The 14,995-nt window shown below is 42.6% G+C and overlaps 2 protein-coding genes and 1 long non-coding RNA gene across 8 annotated transcripts in view; all 3 read right to left on the bottom strand.

Moving 5' to 3' along the window:
• LOC139415029 (unconventional myosin-VI-like) overlaps positions 1–1,196 on the bottom strand; it is a 144,093-nt gene extending 142,897 nt beyond the window's left edge. Inside the window, exon 1 of one of the 4 annotated variants that reach the window (XM_071162776.1) lies at positions 1,077–1,196. The gene's annotated coding sequence lies outside the window, so the exon portion shown is untranslated. The remainder of the gene's footprint in view (positions 1–1,076) is intronic. The other 3 variants (XM_071162777.1, XM_071162779.1, XM_071162778.1) reach the window with 3 other exon arrangements.
• Positions 1,197–3,379: 2,183 nt separating this feature from the next.
• On the bottom strand, positions 3,380–3,748 carry LOC139415028 (uncharacterized). Its single transcript, XR_011634927.1, has 2 exons — positions 3,601–3,748; positions 3,380–3,570 (listed from the first exon to the last, which is right to left on the bottom strand). It is a non-coding gene; the product is annotated as an uncharacterized lncRNA (long non-coding RNA).
• A 115-nt stretch (positions 3,749–3,863) lies between these two features.
• LOC139415027 (sentrin-specific protease 6-like) overlaps positions 3,864–14,995 on the bottom strand; it is a 33,793-nt gene continuing 22,661 nt past the window's right edge. For all 3 annotated transcript variants that reach the window (XM_071162775.1, XM_071162773.1, XM_071162774.1), the window contains 6 exons: positions 11,681–12,039; positions 11,422–11,513; positions 6,968–7,056; positions 6,734–6,802; positions 6,462–6,612; positions 3,864–4,551 (listed from right to left, as the gene is read on the bottom strand). In XM_071162775.1, the coding sequence (XP_071018876.1) occupies positions 4,324–4,551; positions 6,462–6,612; positions 6,734–6,802; positions 6,968–7,056; positions 11,422–11,513; positions 11,681–12,039 (988 nt within the window). In that variant the 3' untranslated portion in view covers positions 3,864–4,323. The remainder of the gene's footprint in view (positions 4,552–6,461; positions 6,613–6,733; positions 6,803–6,967; positions 7,057–11,421; positions 11,514–11,680; positions 12,040–14,995) is intronic.

Below are 14,995 nucleotides of genomic sequence, written 5' to 3'. Positions count from 1 at the left end.
TGCAACGCCTATGTCACAAAGAGCAGCAACACTGTGACTGATAGCAATTCACACTCTCATAAAAATAAAACAGGTATGGAAATGACCAAAGATCAAAGTCCCTCAAAAAACTGAAGACAAATCATTTTCTGTTGGCAACGCTTGCAGACAGTGGGGTCAATGGAAAAATTGTGAACTTGGCACCTCTAGTTCTTTCCATCAATTGTCTGTCTGGTCTGCCAGACACAGAACAGCATAGCCTATTGCACACACTGAATTCTCATGTAACATTTTTGATTTAGGACATTACTCATCTGAGAACACAGGCATGAGTTATTGCAATCCATAACGAGAGCACACGTACCTGTGTGTCTATATGAAAACTCCGGTTAATTTTTTAAGCATTATGTGGGCTAGATGCAGGCCCATGCTTCAATTGGTTGCTCAGTTGAATCTCTTGCCACACACAACAGGTACTGCCCATGTGTGTGGGTGAGAAGAAAACGAACGAACTACAAAACCGGAACACTTCGGTCAGGACACAAGGGTTTCATCAATCCTCATGCAATTGCGTTGAGGGTGCATAATTGTTAGAATTGTATTGTAATGGAACCATTCGTTGGAACGGTTATAAAAACAACCGACTGGAATCGCATTCTCTGATCTGATGTACGCAGCAGTGCATGCTCTGCAGCTGGGATATTACAACTCTAGAACCGTGTAATGAACCTTCAGTGATACCCACACTGTTATGTCTCGGAGCGTGTCAAATATCGAATTGACCAGCTAAATGTTGAACTCATTGGAAACCGGTAACGTTTTCTAAAAGGGAGTATTTCTTTGAGCGAAAATCGGAACAAAAGTCTACATTCCAGGATGCTGTGTTTACGGTTTTCCCGAAGGAAGAATACATGTGATGGCAATCGTCTCCTGCCTTGACAGCCTCCATTGGCATCAATGTAGCCTGCTAATGTTAGCCAACCAGCTAGCGAAGATAACTCCCGTGTACAACTAGCTACCACTATTTAAAAAGCTTTCAACAATTGCATTGAATTTAGTTTGTAAGGGGGAAATAAATGCTCGCTGACATTACCTACCTCGTATCCTCTTCAACCAGTGCAGCCCGACACTTGTTTATAAAAGTGAAAGTTTCCCCAATAGACTGCTGGGTGTAGATCCAACCTCCGATCTCCCCTTCCTGCAGCAACCTCCGACTCGCTCACAAGTCCAAGGAATTGGCCGTGACGTCACTTGACACTACAGGACAGTTGTACACATTTAGATTATATGTATCCAATTATCTTTTCAAACTGTCTACGCAGCCATGTGGTTCAATAGCCACTTAGCCAGACGTATTTCTAAGCAATTATGCCACTACAGGGTTCTGAAAAATGCAGACCAAGTTTCCAGACAACTTGGGCATCATACATTTTTGAGTGACCCAGTAACATTAAAGTCCCCTCCCCTAAAGAAGTCACCCAATACCAGACTGAAAGCTGATAGCTGCAGGGTGAGTGCATCACATTAGAGAATCACCTGAGAGGAGGCCAGAGCTACATCTGCTTCATGTTTCTGTACACAGACAATGGTGCCTCCTAATGTGTGCATTCTGCCCTCAGAACATGTTGGCTCCTCACTGGTGAGTCCCTATAATATCTCCGTTCTCCTGAAGTGTGCACATAAATTAAAACCATAGGATTGCAGAAGCATGGGCTATTGGGAGCTTCCACCATGTTTCTTAAACCATTAATTTCAAGTTCAAGGGAAGTGAACAAGACAAGTGCTTACTTTGGGAGGAAAGACAAAGAACAAATATATCACACTCCACACCTGGTGAGGTGGGCAAGTGCATTGGCCACCTTGCATCATGTACATATGAAAGGCAATTCCAGGTTGTGCTGGAGGAAATGTTTGTCTATTCACCAGCCAACTTGGGCCAGCCCTCATGAAAAACAAGGCTAGCTGTGCAAACACCATCATAGGCCTATCCTCCATGGAAACTATGATGACTGGTTGTGTGGCAGAATGGGTTTGGATGCACTTGACATTTCAGGGGACAATAGATACTGTCCGTCACATCACAGAGGACAAGTGTGAGGGTGCATTGATCCAACTTAAGCTTGTAAAATATTTACACAACATTGTCCGTGACCATAACCGCAGTGAAGGCATCTAGGATATTCTCTCATGGTTAGCGTCCCAAATGGCACCCTATTCCCTATATAGTGCACTATTTTTGACCAGAGCTCTGGTCAAAAGTAGTACACTAACTACATGGGGTCAAAGTAGTGCACTACCTAGGAAGCAGGGTGCCATTTGGGATACAGGCTTGGTTTTAAAACACCCATCAGGATGGAGCGTGGGAATGAATGCAAAGCGTCTATGAACTCAAAAAGCTACACATACCTAGAAATGGAGAGGAAAGCCTCATTCTGCTGTTTTCACATACTTCTTCACATACAGTATCTTTAAGATCAATGTGATTAAAACAAATAATTAACCTCTGAATATACATGGAGCTTACTTTGAGCTAGGGTTATATAAAATAAAAGCTCTTTGGAAAAGAAAATCTATAAAACTGCTGTGTTCCGTCATGTACACACCCACTAAATATAGTGTACAAAACATTAAGAACATTGGGTTCCTAATATTGGGTTGCACCTCGGCCTTTTGCACTCAGAACCGCCTCAATTCCTTAGGGTATGGTTTCTACAAGGTGTCCAAAGCGTTCCACAGGCATGCTGGCCCATGTTGACTCCAATGCTTCCCATAGTTGTGTTGAGTCGGGTGGTGGACCATTCTTGATACACATGGGAAACGGTTGTGTGGAAAACCCAGCAGTGTTGCAGTTCATGACACACTAAAACCAATGCGCCTGGTACCTTCTACCATACCCCGTTCAAAAGGCACTTCAATATTTTGTCTTGCCCATTCACCCTTTGAATGGCACATACACAATCCCATGTATCAATGCTTAAAAATCCTTTAACCTGTCTCCTCCCCTTTATCTACACTGATTGAAGTGGATTTAACAATTGACATCAATAAGGGATCCTAGCTTTCACCTGGTCAGTCTGTCACTCAGTGTATATCCCTATATAAAATGTCAAGAACCAATCATCCCTAGATAATGATAGATCATAATAGCAGTTATTTGTTCAAACAATGGAGGACAAGCAGCTCTCTAGAGGACCTACTTTACATCCCATCCACCCCAGGTGACCAGATGAAGCAACTAGGCATAATGCACTAATATAACAAGAGATATTGAACCTGGGATGACATCTCATGCATTCTATAACAGTAACTGTCAAATATTTTACTAGGGAAAAGGTGCACCCAACTCGGAATGTTTTATGCAGAGGAAAACACTGTTATAAAAACTAATGCAAGTGATGTGCTCGTGTCTGTGTTTAATGCTCAAGATCCACCCACTTTGGTAGTAGGGATTTAACAAGCACTGGCTAAACAATTAATTTATTTATTTGACCTTTATTTAACTAGGCAAGTCAGTTAAGAACAAATTCTTATTTTCAATGATGGCCTAGGAACAGTGGGTTAACTGCCTTGTTCAGGGGCAGAACGACAGACCTTGTCAGCTCGTGGATTTGATCTTGCAACCTTTCGGTTACTAGTTCAATGCTCTAACCACTAGGCTACCTGCCGCCCCATTAATGAGAGGTATGGATATAAATGACAAATTACCGCCAGTTCAGTCTCAGTCGAAAGCATAAACCCGATGAGAGAGCAGCACAACGGTATATTCTGCACAGATCCCTACTGAAAAAAATAACATTTATGAAGAAAACATAACTAACCTATGGATGATGATCTTCATGTAGAGCACAGCATCAAAAACAGTCAATTACAAAAGCAGCAAAAAATTTCCAGAATATAACATGTTTTATTCAATACAAATTTAAAATGTTTTGTTTTGTTGTCAATGGAAGGAATATGGCAGTTACAAAATAATGGAGATGGAGAGTAATCCAGCAGTGTACAGCCAGGCTGGGCCCGGCAGCAGGCAGGCAGACCTCCATCCAGGCTGGGCCCGGCAGCAGGCAGGCATACCTCCAGATCTCCATTCAGGCTTGGCCCAGGCAGCAGGCAGGCAGACCTCCATCCAGGCTGGGCCCGGCAGCAGGCTGGCATACCTCCATCCAGGCTGGGCCCAGCAGCAGGCAGGCATACCTCCAGATCCCCATTCAGGCTTGGCCCAGGCAGCAGGCAGGCAGACCTCCATCCAGGCTTGGCCAGGCAGCGGGAGACCCACCCGATAGATAGGACCATCATGTTAAATTAAAAGAGGTAAGTAGGTAGCAGTGTCGGACTAGACAGTGCACCTCAGGGGCTGACAGGCAGGTTCTGAATCTCTACACCTTCCCCTGTATCCTCTTCTCCCATCTCCTGTCCTCCAGGGGAGCCTTTGGCTGAGCCCTGGCCCGCCTCCATCTCCTGTTGGGCTTGGATATTTAAGATGAGCTCCTTGATCTCTTCGCGTTTCGTCTTCATCCGTTGCTGCGGGAACCATTCCTCCAGGTTAACCGGGAGATGAAAGCTGGTAAGTGGATTCTGAATGGGGGGCCCAAAATCATAATTATTTTGGATTCAGTCTGAAGTACAATTTTCAGAGTGGTGCAAGGTAGAAATGAAGCTTCCAAATCAATAGTCTAAAACCCTGGTTCAGGCAATTGCTCAATTGATTAACAACCACTGCAGGTAATTCAGTTAAACTCAATATACAGTGCATTCGAAAAGTATTCAGACCCCTTCCCCCTTTTCCACATTTAGTTACGTTAGACTTTTTTTAAAATTAGACTGATCGATCTACACACAATACCCCATAATGACAAAGTGAAAACAGGTTTTTAGAAATGTAATGTATTAATAATGTAATGTATTAAAAATAAAAAACAGATACCTTATCTACATAACTATTCAGACCCTTTGCGATGAGCTCAATTTCAAGTCCCAGGTGCATCCCGTTTCAATTGATCATCCATGAGAAGTTTCTACAACTTGGAGTGCACCTGTGGTAAATTCAACTGATTGGACATATGGAAAGGCACACACCTGTCTATATAAAGGTCTTACAGTTGACAGTGCATGTCAGAGCAAAAAAACAAGCCATAAAGTTGAAGGAATTATCCGTAGAGCTCCGAGACAGGATTGTGTCTAGGCACAGATCTGAAGACAGGTACAAAAACATTTCTGCAGCATTGAAGGTCCTCAAGAACACAGTGGCCTCCATCATTCTTAAATGGAACAAGTTTGGAACCACCAAGACTATTCCTAGAGCTGGATGCATAGCCAAACTGAGCAATCAGGGGAGAAGAGCCTTGGTCAGGGAGGTGACCAAGAACCCGATGGTCACTTTGACGGAGCTCCAGAGTTCCTCTGTGGAGATGCAGAACGTTCCAGAAGGACAACCATCTATGCAGCACTCCACCAATCAGGCCTTTATGGAAGTGGCCAGATGGAAGCCTCTCCTCAGTAAAAGGCACGAGAGCCTGTTTGGAGTTTGCCAAAAGGAACGTAAAGACTCAGACCATGAGAAACAAGATTCTCTGATCTGATGAAACCAAGATTGAACTATTTGGCCTGAACGCCAAGCGTCACATCTGGAAGAAACCTGGCACCATCCCTACAGTGAAACATGGTGGTGGCAGCAGCATGCTGTGGGGATGTTTTTCAGCAGCAGCGACTGGGAGACAAGTCAGGATCGAGGGAAAGATGAGTGGAGCAAAGTACAGAGAGATCCTTGATGAAAACCTGCTCCAGAGCACTCAGAACCTCAGACTGGGGCAAAGGTTAACCTTCCAGCAGGACAATGATCCTAAGCACACAATGCAGAAGTGGCTTCGGGACAAGTCTCTGAATGTCCTTGAGTGGCCCAGCCTACCCACCTGAATAGCTGTGCAGCGACACTCCCCATCCAACCTGACAGAGCTTGAGAGGATCTGCAGAGAAGAATGGGAGAAACTCCACAAATACAGGTGTGCCATGCTTGTAGCGTCATACCCAAGAAGACCCGAGGCTGTAACCGCTGCCAAAAGTGCTTCAAAGTACTGAGTAAAGGGTCTGAAGACTTCTGTAAATGTCAGTTTATTATTTTTAATATATTTGCCAAAAAAATTAAAAACCTGTTTTTGTTTTGTCATTATGGGTTATTGTGTAGATTGATGAGAGAGAAAAAAAAAAGTAATACATTTTAGAATAAGTCTAACATAACAATGTGGAAAAAGTCAAGGGGTCTGAATACTTTCCGAATGCACTGTACAACTATTTATCCTACCAGGATCATGGGCAAGGTGAGTCTGCTACAAGTAATTGCGTCACTAAATACATAGGCAATTTAAAATGACACAGCAACACTGTGTTAATGGCCTACATCCCATTATATGGCTCAAGGTGTCTCAGTTACAGTATATATATGGTGTGTGTGTGTACACTGGTTGTGTCGCTCCAGATTATACTCGCACCTCGAAGAAGCTCTCCACATACTGCAGAATGTAGACTCCACAGTCGCTGAAGTTGTCCTGCTGAGGCACATGTGGGCTAGAACCCTTTGTCTGGTCCTTCCCAAAACTCCTCCGACTTCCTTTCCTCACCTCCCACTCCACCTCCAGGTACCTGCAGTTAAACACACACGCACACAAACAAAATACAAATGGCTTGGGAAGGTTTGCTTTTGTGTTCTAATTAGGCAAACTAAATCTACAATATTCAGAACAGTATTAAAGTATTGACTTACTCTCGTAATGTTTTAATGACAGAAGATCTGGCAGGGCCACGTAACGAGTCCATGATGAGAATACAAGGCCTGAGAAAACAAACAAATCACTTAGAAAAGGCCTAAAACATTGTAATTTTGAGGTAAATATTCATAGCCATTAACCTCTAATTACACTATCCACAAAGGTGTCAGAAGGAAAGCAATTGCATCCTCTACTGCCACAAGAATGGTAGAACATCCTCTCCTACTCACTGTTTACAGACGGTGGGTTTTGACGTCCACTCTGAGCTCTCAGGGGGTTCCAGACCTTCAGCAAGTGCACCGTCCTCACTGCACTCATCCTAGACAACAAAAAAAGAATTAAACAAAGTTACACAACATTCATTTAACTTAATCTGCAAATCATCAGATAATGTTATTTTACAGAAAATAAATTGACGACAAACTTTCCGCATGCTTATAGGGAAGGACATTCAACAAGCACAGCACTTACACAAATGACTGATGATTGGCTGAGAGAAATTGATGATAAAAAGATTGTGGGCGCTGTTTCGTTAGACTTCAGTGCGGCTTTTGACATTATCGATCATAGTCTGCTGCTGGAAATACATATGTGTTATGGCTTAACACCCCCTGCTACAGTTGAAGTCGGAAGTTTACATACACTTAGGTTGGAGTCATTAAAATTTGTTTTTCAACCACTCCACAATTTTCTTGTTAACAAACTATAGTTTTGGCAAGTCGGTTAGGAGATCTACTTTGTGCATGGCACGTCATTTTTCCCAACAATTGTTTACAGGCAGATTATTTCACTTATAATTCACTGTATCACAATTTCAGTGGGTCCGAAGTTTACATACACTAAATTGACTGTGCCTTTAAACAGCTTAGAAAATCCAGAAAATGATGCCATGGCTTTAGAAGCTTCTGATAGGCTAATTGACATCATTTGAGTCAATTGGAGGTGTACCTGTGGATGTATTTCAAGGCCTACCTTCAAACTCAGTGCCTCTTTGCTTGACATCATGGGAAAATCAAAAGAAATCAGCCAAAAATTGTAAACCTCCACAAGTCTGGTTTATCTCTGGGAGCAATCTCCAAACGCCTGAAGGTACCACGTTCATCTGTACAAACAATAGTACGCAAGTATAAACACCATGGGACCACGCAGCCGTCATACCGCTCAGGAAGGAGACGCGTTCTGTTTCCTAGAGCTGAACGGCCTTTGGTGCGAAAAGTGCAAATCAATCCCAGAAAAACAGCAAAGGACCTTGTGAAGATGCTGTGGAGGATACCGGTACAATAGTATCTATATCCACAGTAAAACGAGTCCTATATCGACATAACCTGAAAGGCCGCTCAACAAGGAAGAAGCCACTGCTCCAAAACCGCCATAAAAAAGCCAGACTACGGTTTGCAACTACACAAGGGAACAAAGATCGTACTTTTTGCTGCAGGAGAGACTGGTGCACTTCACAAAATAGATGGCATCATGAGGCAGGAAAATTATGTGGATATATTGAAGCAACATCTCAAGACATCAGTCAGGAAGTTAAAGCTTGGTCGCAAATGGGTCTTCCAAATGGACAATGACCCCCAAGCATACTTCCAAAGTTGTGGCAAAATGGCTTAAGGACAACAAAGTCAAGGTATTGGAGTGGCCATCACAAAGACCTGACCTCAATCCTATATAAAATTTGTGGGCAGAACCGAAAAAGCGTGTGCCAGCAAGGAGGCCTACAAACCTGACACAGTTACGCCAGCTCAGTCAGGAGGAATGGGCCAAAATTCCCCCAACTTATTGTGGGAAGCCTGTGGAAGGCTACCTGAAATGTTGGACCCAAGTCCAACATTTTAAACGCAATGCTACCAAATACTAATTGAGTGTATGTAAACTTCTGACCCACTAGGAATGTGATGAAAGAAATTAAAGCAGAAATAAATCATTCGTTATACTATTATTCTGACATTTCACATTCTTAAAATAAAGTGGTGATCCTAACTGACCTAAAACAGGGAATTTTTACTAGGATTAAATGTCAGGAATTGTGAAAAACTGAGTATAGATGTATTTGGCTAAGGTGTGCTGTGGAGCAAAAAAGTATTTAGTCAGCCACCAATTGTGCAAGTTCTCCCACTTAAAAAGATGATAGCGGTCTGTAATTTTCATCATAGGTACACTTCAACTATGACAGACAAAATTAGAAGAAAAAAATCCTGAAAATCACATTGTAGGATTTTTAATTAATTTATTTGCAAATTATGGTGGAAAATAAGTATTTGGTCAACTACAAACAAGAAAGATTTCTGGCTCTCACAGACCTGTAACTTCTTCTTTAAGAGGCTCCTTTGTCCTCCACTTGTTACCTGTATTAATGGCACCTGTTTGAACTTGTTATCAGTATAAAAGACACCTGTCCACAACCTCAAACAGTCACACTCCAAACTCCACTATGGCCAAGATCAAAGAGCTGTCAAAGGACACCAGAAACAAAATTGTAGACCTGCACCAGGCTGGGAAGACTGAATTTGCAATAGGTAAGCAGCTTGGTTTGAAGAAATCAACTGTGGGAGCAATTATTAGGAAATGGAAGACATACAAGATCACTGATAATCTCCCTCGATCTGGGGCTCCACGCAAGATCTCACCCCGTGGGGTCAAAATGATCACAAGAACGGTGAGCAAAAATCCCAGAACCACACGGGGGGTCCTAGTGAATGACCTGCAGAGAGCTGGGACCAAAGTAACAAAGCCTACCATCAGTAACACACTACGCCGCCAGGGACTCAAATCCTGCAGTGCCAGACGTGTCCCCCTGCTTAAGCCAGTACATGTCCAGGCCCGTCTGAAGTTTGCTAGAGAGCATTTGGAGGATCCAGAAGAAGACTGGGAGAATGTCATATGGTCAGATGAAACCAAAATATAACTTTTTGGTAAAAACTCAACTCGCTGTGTTTGGAAGACAAATAATGCTGAGTTGCATCCAAAGAACACCATACCTACTGTGAAGCATGGGGGTGGAAACATGCTTTGGGGCTGGTTTTCTGCAAATGGACCAGGACGACTGATCCGTGTAAAGGAAAGAATGAATGGGGCCATGTATCGTGAGATTTTGAGTGAAAACCTCCTTCCATCAGCAAGGGCATTGAAGATGAAACGTGGCTGGGTCTTTCAGCATGACAATGATCCCAAACACACCGCCCGGGCAATGAAGGAATGGCTTCGTAAGAAGCATTTCAAGGTCCTGGAGTGGCCTAGTCAGTCTCCAGATCTCAACCCCATAGAAAATCTTTGGAGGGAGTTGAAAGTCCGTGTTGCCCAGCAACAGCCCCAAAACATCACTGCTCTAGAGGAGATCTGCATGGAGGAATGGGCCAAAATACTAGCAACAGTGTGTGAAAACCTTGTGAAGACTAAATAAATTCATTAAAAATCCTACAATGTGATTTTCTGGATTTTTTTTCTCATTTTGTCTGTCATAGTTGAAGTGTACCTTACAGGCCTCTCTCATCTTTAAGTGGGATAACTTGCACAATTGGTGGCTGACTAAATACTTTTTTGCCCCACTGTCTGTAAACTTCCGACTTCAACTGTACATTGTGGATAAAGAGTTGCCTGTCTAACAGAACACAGAGGGAGTCCTTTAAATGGAAGCCTCTCCAACATAATCAGGAATTCTCCAGGGCAGCTGTCTAGGCCCCTTACTTTTTAAATTTTTTACTAATGACATGCCACTGGCATTGAGTAAAGCCAGTGTGTCTATGTACGCGGATGACTATACATGTCAGCTACTACAGCGACTGAAATGACTGCAACCCCCTAACAAAGAGCTGCAGTTAGTTTCAGAGTCGGTGGCAAGGAATAAGTTAGTCCTAAATATAAAAAAATATATATAAGCATTGTATATGGGACAAATCATTCACTAAACCTCAAACTAAATATTGTAATAAATAATGTGGAAATTGAGCAAGTTGAGGTGGCTAAACTGCTTTGAGTTACCCTGGATTGTAAACTGTCATGGTCAAAACAGATTGATACAAAAATAGATAAGATGGGGAGAGGTAAGTCCATAATAAAGCGCTGCACTACCTTCTTAATAGCACTATCAACAAGGCAGGTCCTACAGGCCCTAGTTTTGTCACACCTGGACTACTGTTCAGTCGTGTGGTCAGGTGCCACAAAAAAAGGACTCAATTGGCTCAGATCAGGGCAGCACGGCTGGACCTTGGATGTACACAGAGAGCTAATATTAATAATATTTATGTCAATCTCTCCTGGCTCAAAGTGGAGGAGAGATTGACTTCATCAATACTTGTATTTATGAGAGGTGTTGACATGTTGAATGCACCGAGCTGTCTGTTTGAACTACAGGCGTACATCTCGGACACCCATGTGTGTCTATGACATCTCTTCACAGTCCCCAAGTCCAGAACAAACTATGGGAGGCGCACAGTACTACATAGAGCCATGACTACATGGAACTCTATACCACATCAAGTAACTGATGCAAGCAGTAAAATTGTATTTAAACCCGTGGGCACAGTGTGTTGTGAAATCTGTGAATTTGTTGTAATATTTTTGAAATTGTATAAACTGCCTTCATTTTGCTGGACCCCAGGAAGAGTAGCTGCTGCATTGGCAGGAACTACTGGGGTTCCATAATAAATACAAATGTCACCAACAGAATAGCAAATTCCCCCATTACCTGACAGGAGCTTTGATCATCAGAAAAGGTATCTGTGTCATCACCATTGCCACTACCTGATCTGTAACACAAACTGATTCTGTGCAAGCCATCTGCAAAACATGATTAAAAAGCCAGTGAGATAACGGACTCTTCATCCATCAATTTCCACACAGCTTCTAAGACATCAAAGTATATTTACCATATGCACAGGATACAGTGTACTTAACACAGTGCAATTAAATGCTACTTCCAAGTAGAAACATTGCCTGTGGCTCACCTGTGTACTGTGGCTGAGCATTGACCAGCCCATTCACCCTGTCTAAAGAGGTTTTGGGAGGCACTTGGCCCCCATTGGGACAGGTAAACGCTCCCTTTGGCTGCTCGCTGTGGGAGTGTCCTTCCGAGGAGGCCTCTGTTGCAATGAGGGACAGCTTCTCTGAGGGGGCCACGGGTTCATCACTGCCTGGGGGCTCACAGTAGTCTGACTCTGGGGAGAGTGGCCGGCAGTGGTCAGGAGGCCTGCCCTGGGGGGCTGACTGTGTCTGTGATAGCCCTGGGGCCTGGCACAAAGGGTTGGGCTCAAACTGAGGGTCCTGCATCCCTGGGAAGCAGATCACTGCCAAGTACCAGTGGGCTCTGAAACATAGAGAGACCAATTGGTTTGGTTAAGAAAGAGAATTAGGTTTACCATCTGTGTCTTACATTGTATCTTATACTGATACAAAATAACAAATGTGTTTGCTTTCATCACTGCACGTCACATAAATGCTTAAAGGGATCAGGTTTTTGGCAATGAAGCCATTTATCTACTTCCCCAGCGTCAAATTAACTTGTAGATAGCATTTCTATAACTCTGAGTGCAGATTGAAGGAAGTTGCTAGCATGCTAGTAGATACCATAGACTTCCATCATTGCGCTAACACTACAGTGCATTCGGAAAGTATTCCGACCTCTTGACTTTGTCCACATTTTGTAACGTTACAGGCTTATTCTAAAATGGATTGAAATTGTGTACATCTTTTCCTTGATCCTGACTAGTCTCCCAGTCCCTGGTGTTTAAAGATCCCCACAGCATGATGCTGCCACCAGCATGCCTCACCATAGGGATGGTGCAAGGATTCCTCCAGACACGACGCTCGGCATTCAGGCCAAAGAGTTCAATCTTGGTTTCATCAAACCAGAGAATCTTGTTTCTCATGGTCTGAAAGTCCTTTAGGTGCATTTTTGGCAAACTCCAAACGGGCTGTCATGTGCCTTTTACTGAAGAGTGGCTTCCGTCTGGCCACTCTACTATAAAGGCCTGATTGGTGTAGTGCTGCATAGATGGGAGAACCTTCCAGAAGGACAACCATCTCCACAGAGGAACTCTGGAGCTCTATCAGAGTGACCATCGGGTTCTTGGTCACCTCCCTGACCAATGTCCTTCATCCCCGATTGCTCAGTTAGGCCGGGCAACCAGATTGAGGAAGAGTCTTGGTGGTTCCAAACTTCTTCCATTTAAGAATGATGGAGGCTACTGTGTTCTTGGGGATCTGCAATGCTCCAGAAATGTTTTGGTACCCTTCCCCAGATCTGTGCCAACACAATCCTGTCTCGGAGCTCTACGGACAATTCCCTCGACCTCATGGCTTGGTTGTTGCTCTGACATGCACTGTCAACTGTGGGACCTTATATAGGCAGGTGTGTGCCTTTCCAAAATATGTCCAATCAGTTGAATTTACCACAGGTTGACTCCAAGTTGTAGAAACATCTCAAGGATGAATGGAAAGAGGATGCACCGGAGCTCAATGTTGAGTCTCTTAGCAAAGGGTCTGAACACATACATAAATAAGGTATCTGTTGTTGTTTTTTCTTTATACTATGTTTTTATTGAGGAACACAAAGAAAGTACAAATAAAGTCAAGTAAAAGAACAACAAAAAAGATCTGGCAGTTACAGTGCACATCACACCTTCATCATATTAGTTACATTGACATCTTTGAATTAGACCATTTAAGTACGAAACCCAGTATTCTTGACCTCTCTCTCCTGTTGAGTTCTTAAAGCAAAGGTCATACGCTCCACGCTCCATCTTTTTGAAGCCATTTCCTAGTGAAAGCCTTTTTACTGGCTGCCAGTAGGACCTTCAACAGGTACTTTTCTCTAGTGTGTAAGTTATCAGGTATTTCACCCATGTACAAAGAAATTAATGTTTGTTCTATGTCAAATCCCATTCTTTTTCCAATGTTAGATCTTATTTCTCCCCAGTAAGTTTCGATTGTGGGGCACGTCCAAAAGATGAGAGTGATCCGCCCACAATAGACCGCATTCTCTCCAACAAGGGTGTAGTGAGCCAGTCTGTTTTGATTTCAGTTTAGGTGTTATGAACAAACGTATAACATTCTTCCAACAGAATTATCGCCATGACCATGCGTCGGTGGAGCTTTGTCTCGAATATGTTCAACCATGTTTCATCAGTTATTTCAATGTTAAGTTCCTCCTCCCATTTCTTTTTAATATAGTTTGTAGAATGTTTCTTTGAATACCCAAGTAGAGATATGAAATAGTTTTTTTGTTACTCCCCAAGTTGTATCTGTTAGTGAATACTTGGATACATTTTTGAGGTGCTCGTGGCTCAATCACTTTTATCTCCCTCAAGAAATAGTGTTGAACTTGTAGGTATCTGTAAAAATCTTGTTTATCCAAGCCATGTTTTTTACTTAGGTCCTGGAAGTTATCTAGGTCCTCATCCCTTATATTTGTACTGAATGATGTGATGCCTTTCTGCGTCCATTGTTTAAATCTGCTGTCCTGAGTTGCAGGGATGAAGCTGGGGTCGTATGCGGGCCAACTCAGCAGTTTGACCTCTCTAAATTATTTTGCTTAACTAGTCTAAAACATGTCTTTAGAAAGAAATTAATCCACTGATTTTGTCTATTGTATATTTCTTTTATTATTTTCCTTATTTCCCAAAACTGACTGTATGTGTGTCTCTGTCAAAGTAGTCTCCATGTCTTTCCCTTTGGATTCATATTCTCAATTGCACCAACATACCAGAGCTCCCAATTGGGCTGACATATAATAATCTTTTAGGTTTGGTAAGGCCATACCCCCACAGTTTTTTGGTAACTGTAATGTTGTATATCTAATTATTGGTCTCTTACTGTTCCAGATAAACCTTGATATCTGTTTATCCCAATCTGTTGTTGTTGTTTTTTATACATTTGCAAACATTTCTAAAAACCTATTTTCGCTTCGTCATTATGGGGTATTGTGTGTAGATTGATAAAAAAAAACGATTGAATCAATTTTAGAATAAGGCTGTAACGTAACAAAATGTGGAAAGTCAAGGGGTCTGAATACTTTCCGAGGGTTACTGTAGTTAGCATTGGCTTGTGAAACTACCTCCGACATCCTTCATACTGGATGCAGAGACATAAAAATGGTATCCATGACTTCATTGCCAAAATCCCAAAGTATCCCTTTGAGACTTGAATGAAATTCCATTTGGATAGATTGTGCATCCTAAATAGTGAACCTATTGTAACCAGAGCCCTATAAAGCGCACTACTTTTGTAAAGTGGTGCACTATATAAGAATGTGTGCACTATAT

This window comes from Oncorhynchus clarkii, chromosome 8 (assembly GCF_045791955.1).
Source record: "Oncorhynchus clarkii lewisi isolate Uvic-CL-2024 chromosome 8, UVic_Ocla_1.0, whole genome shotgun sequence".
Classification (NCBI taxonomy): Eukaryota; Metazoa; Chordata; class Actinopteri; order Salmoniformes; family Salmonidae; genus Oncorhynchus; species Oncorhynchus clarkii.
The sequence above is the reverse complement of the archived record's forward strand: the minus strand, read 5'-3'. Positions and strand labels throughout refer to the sequence as shown.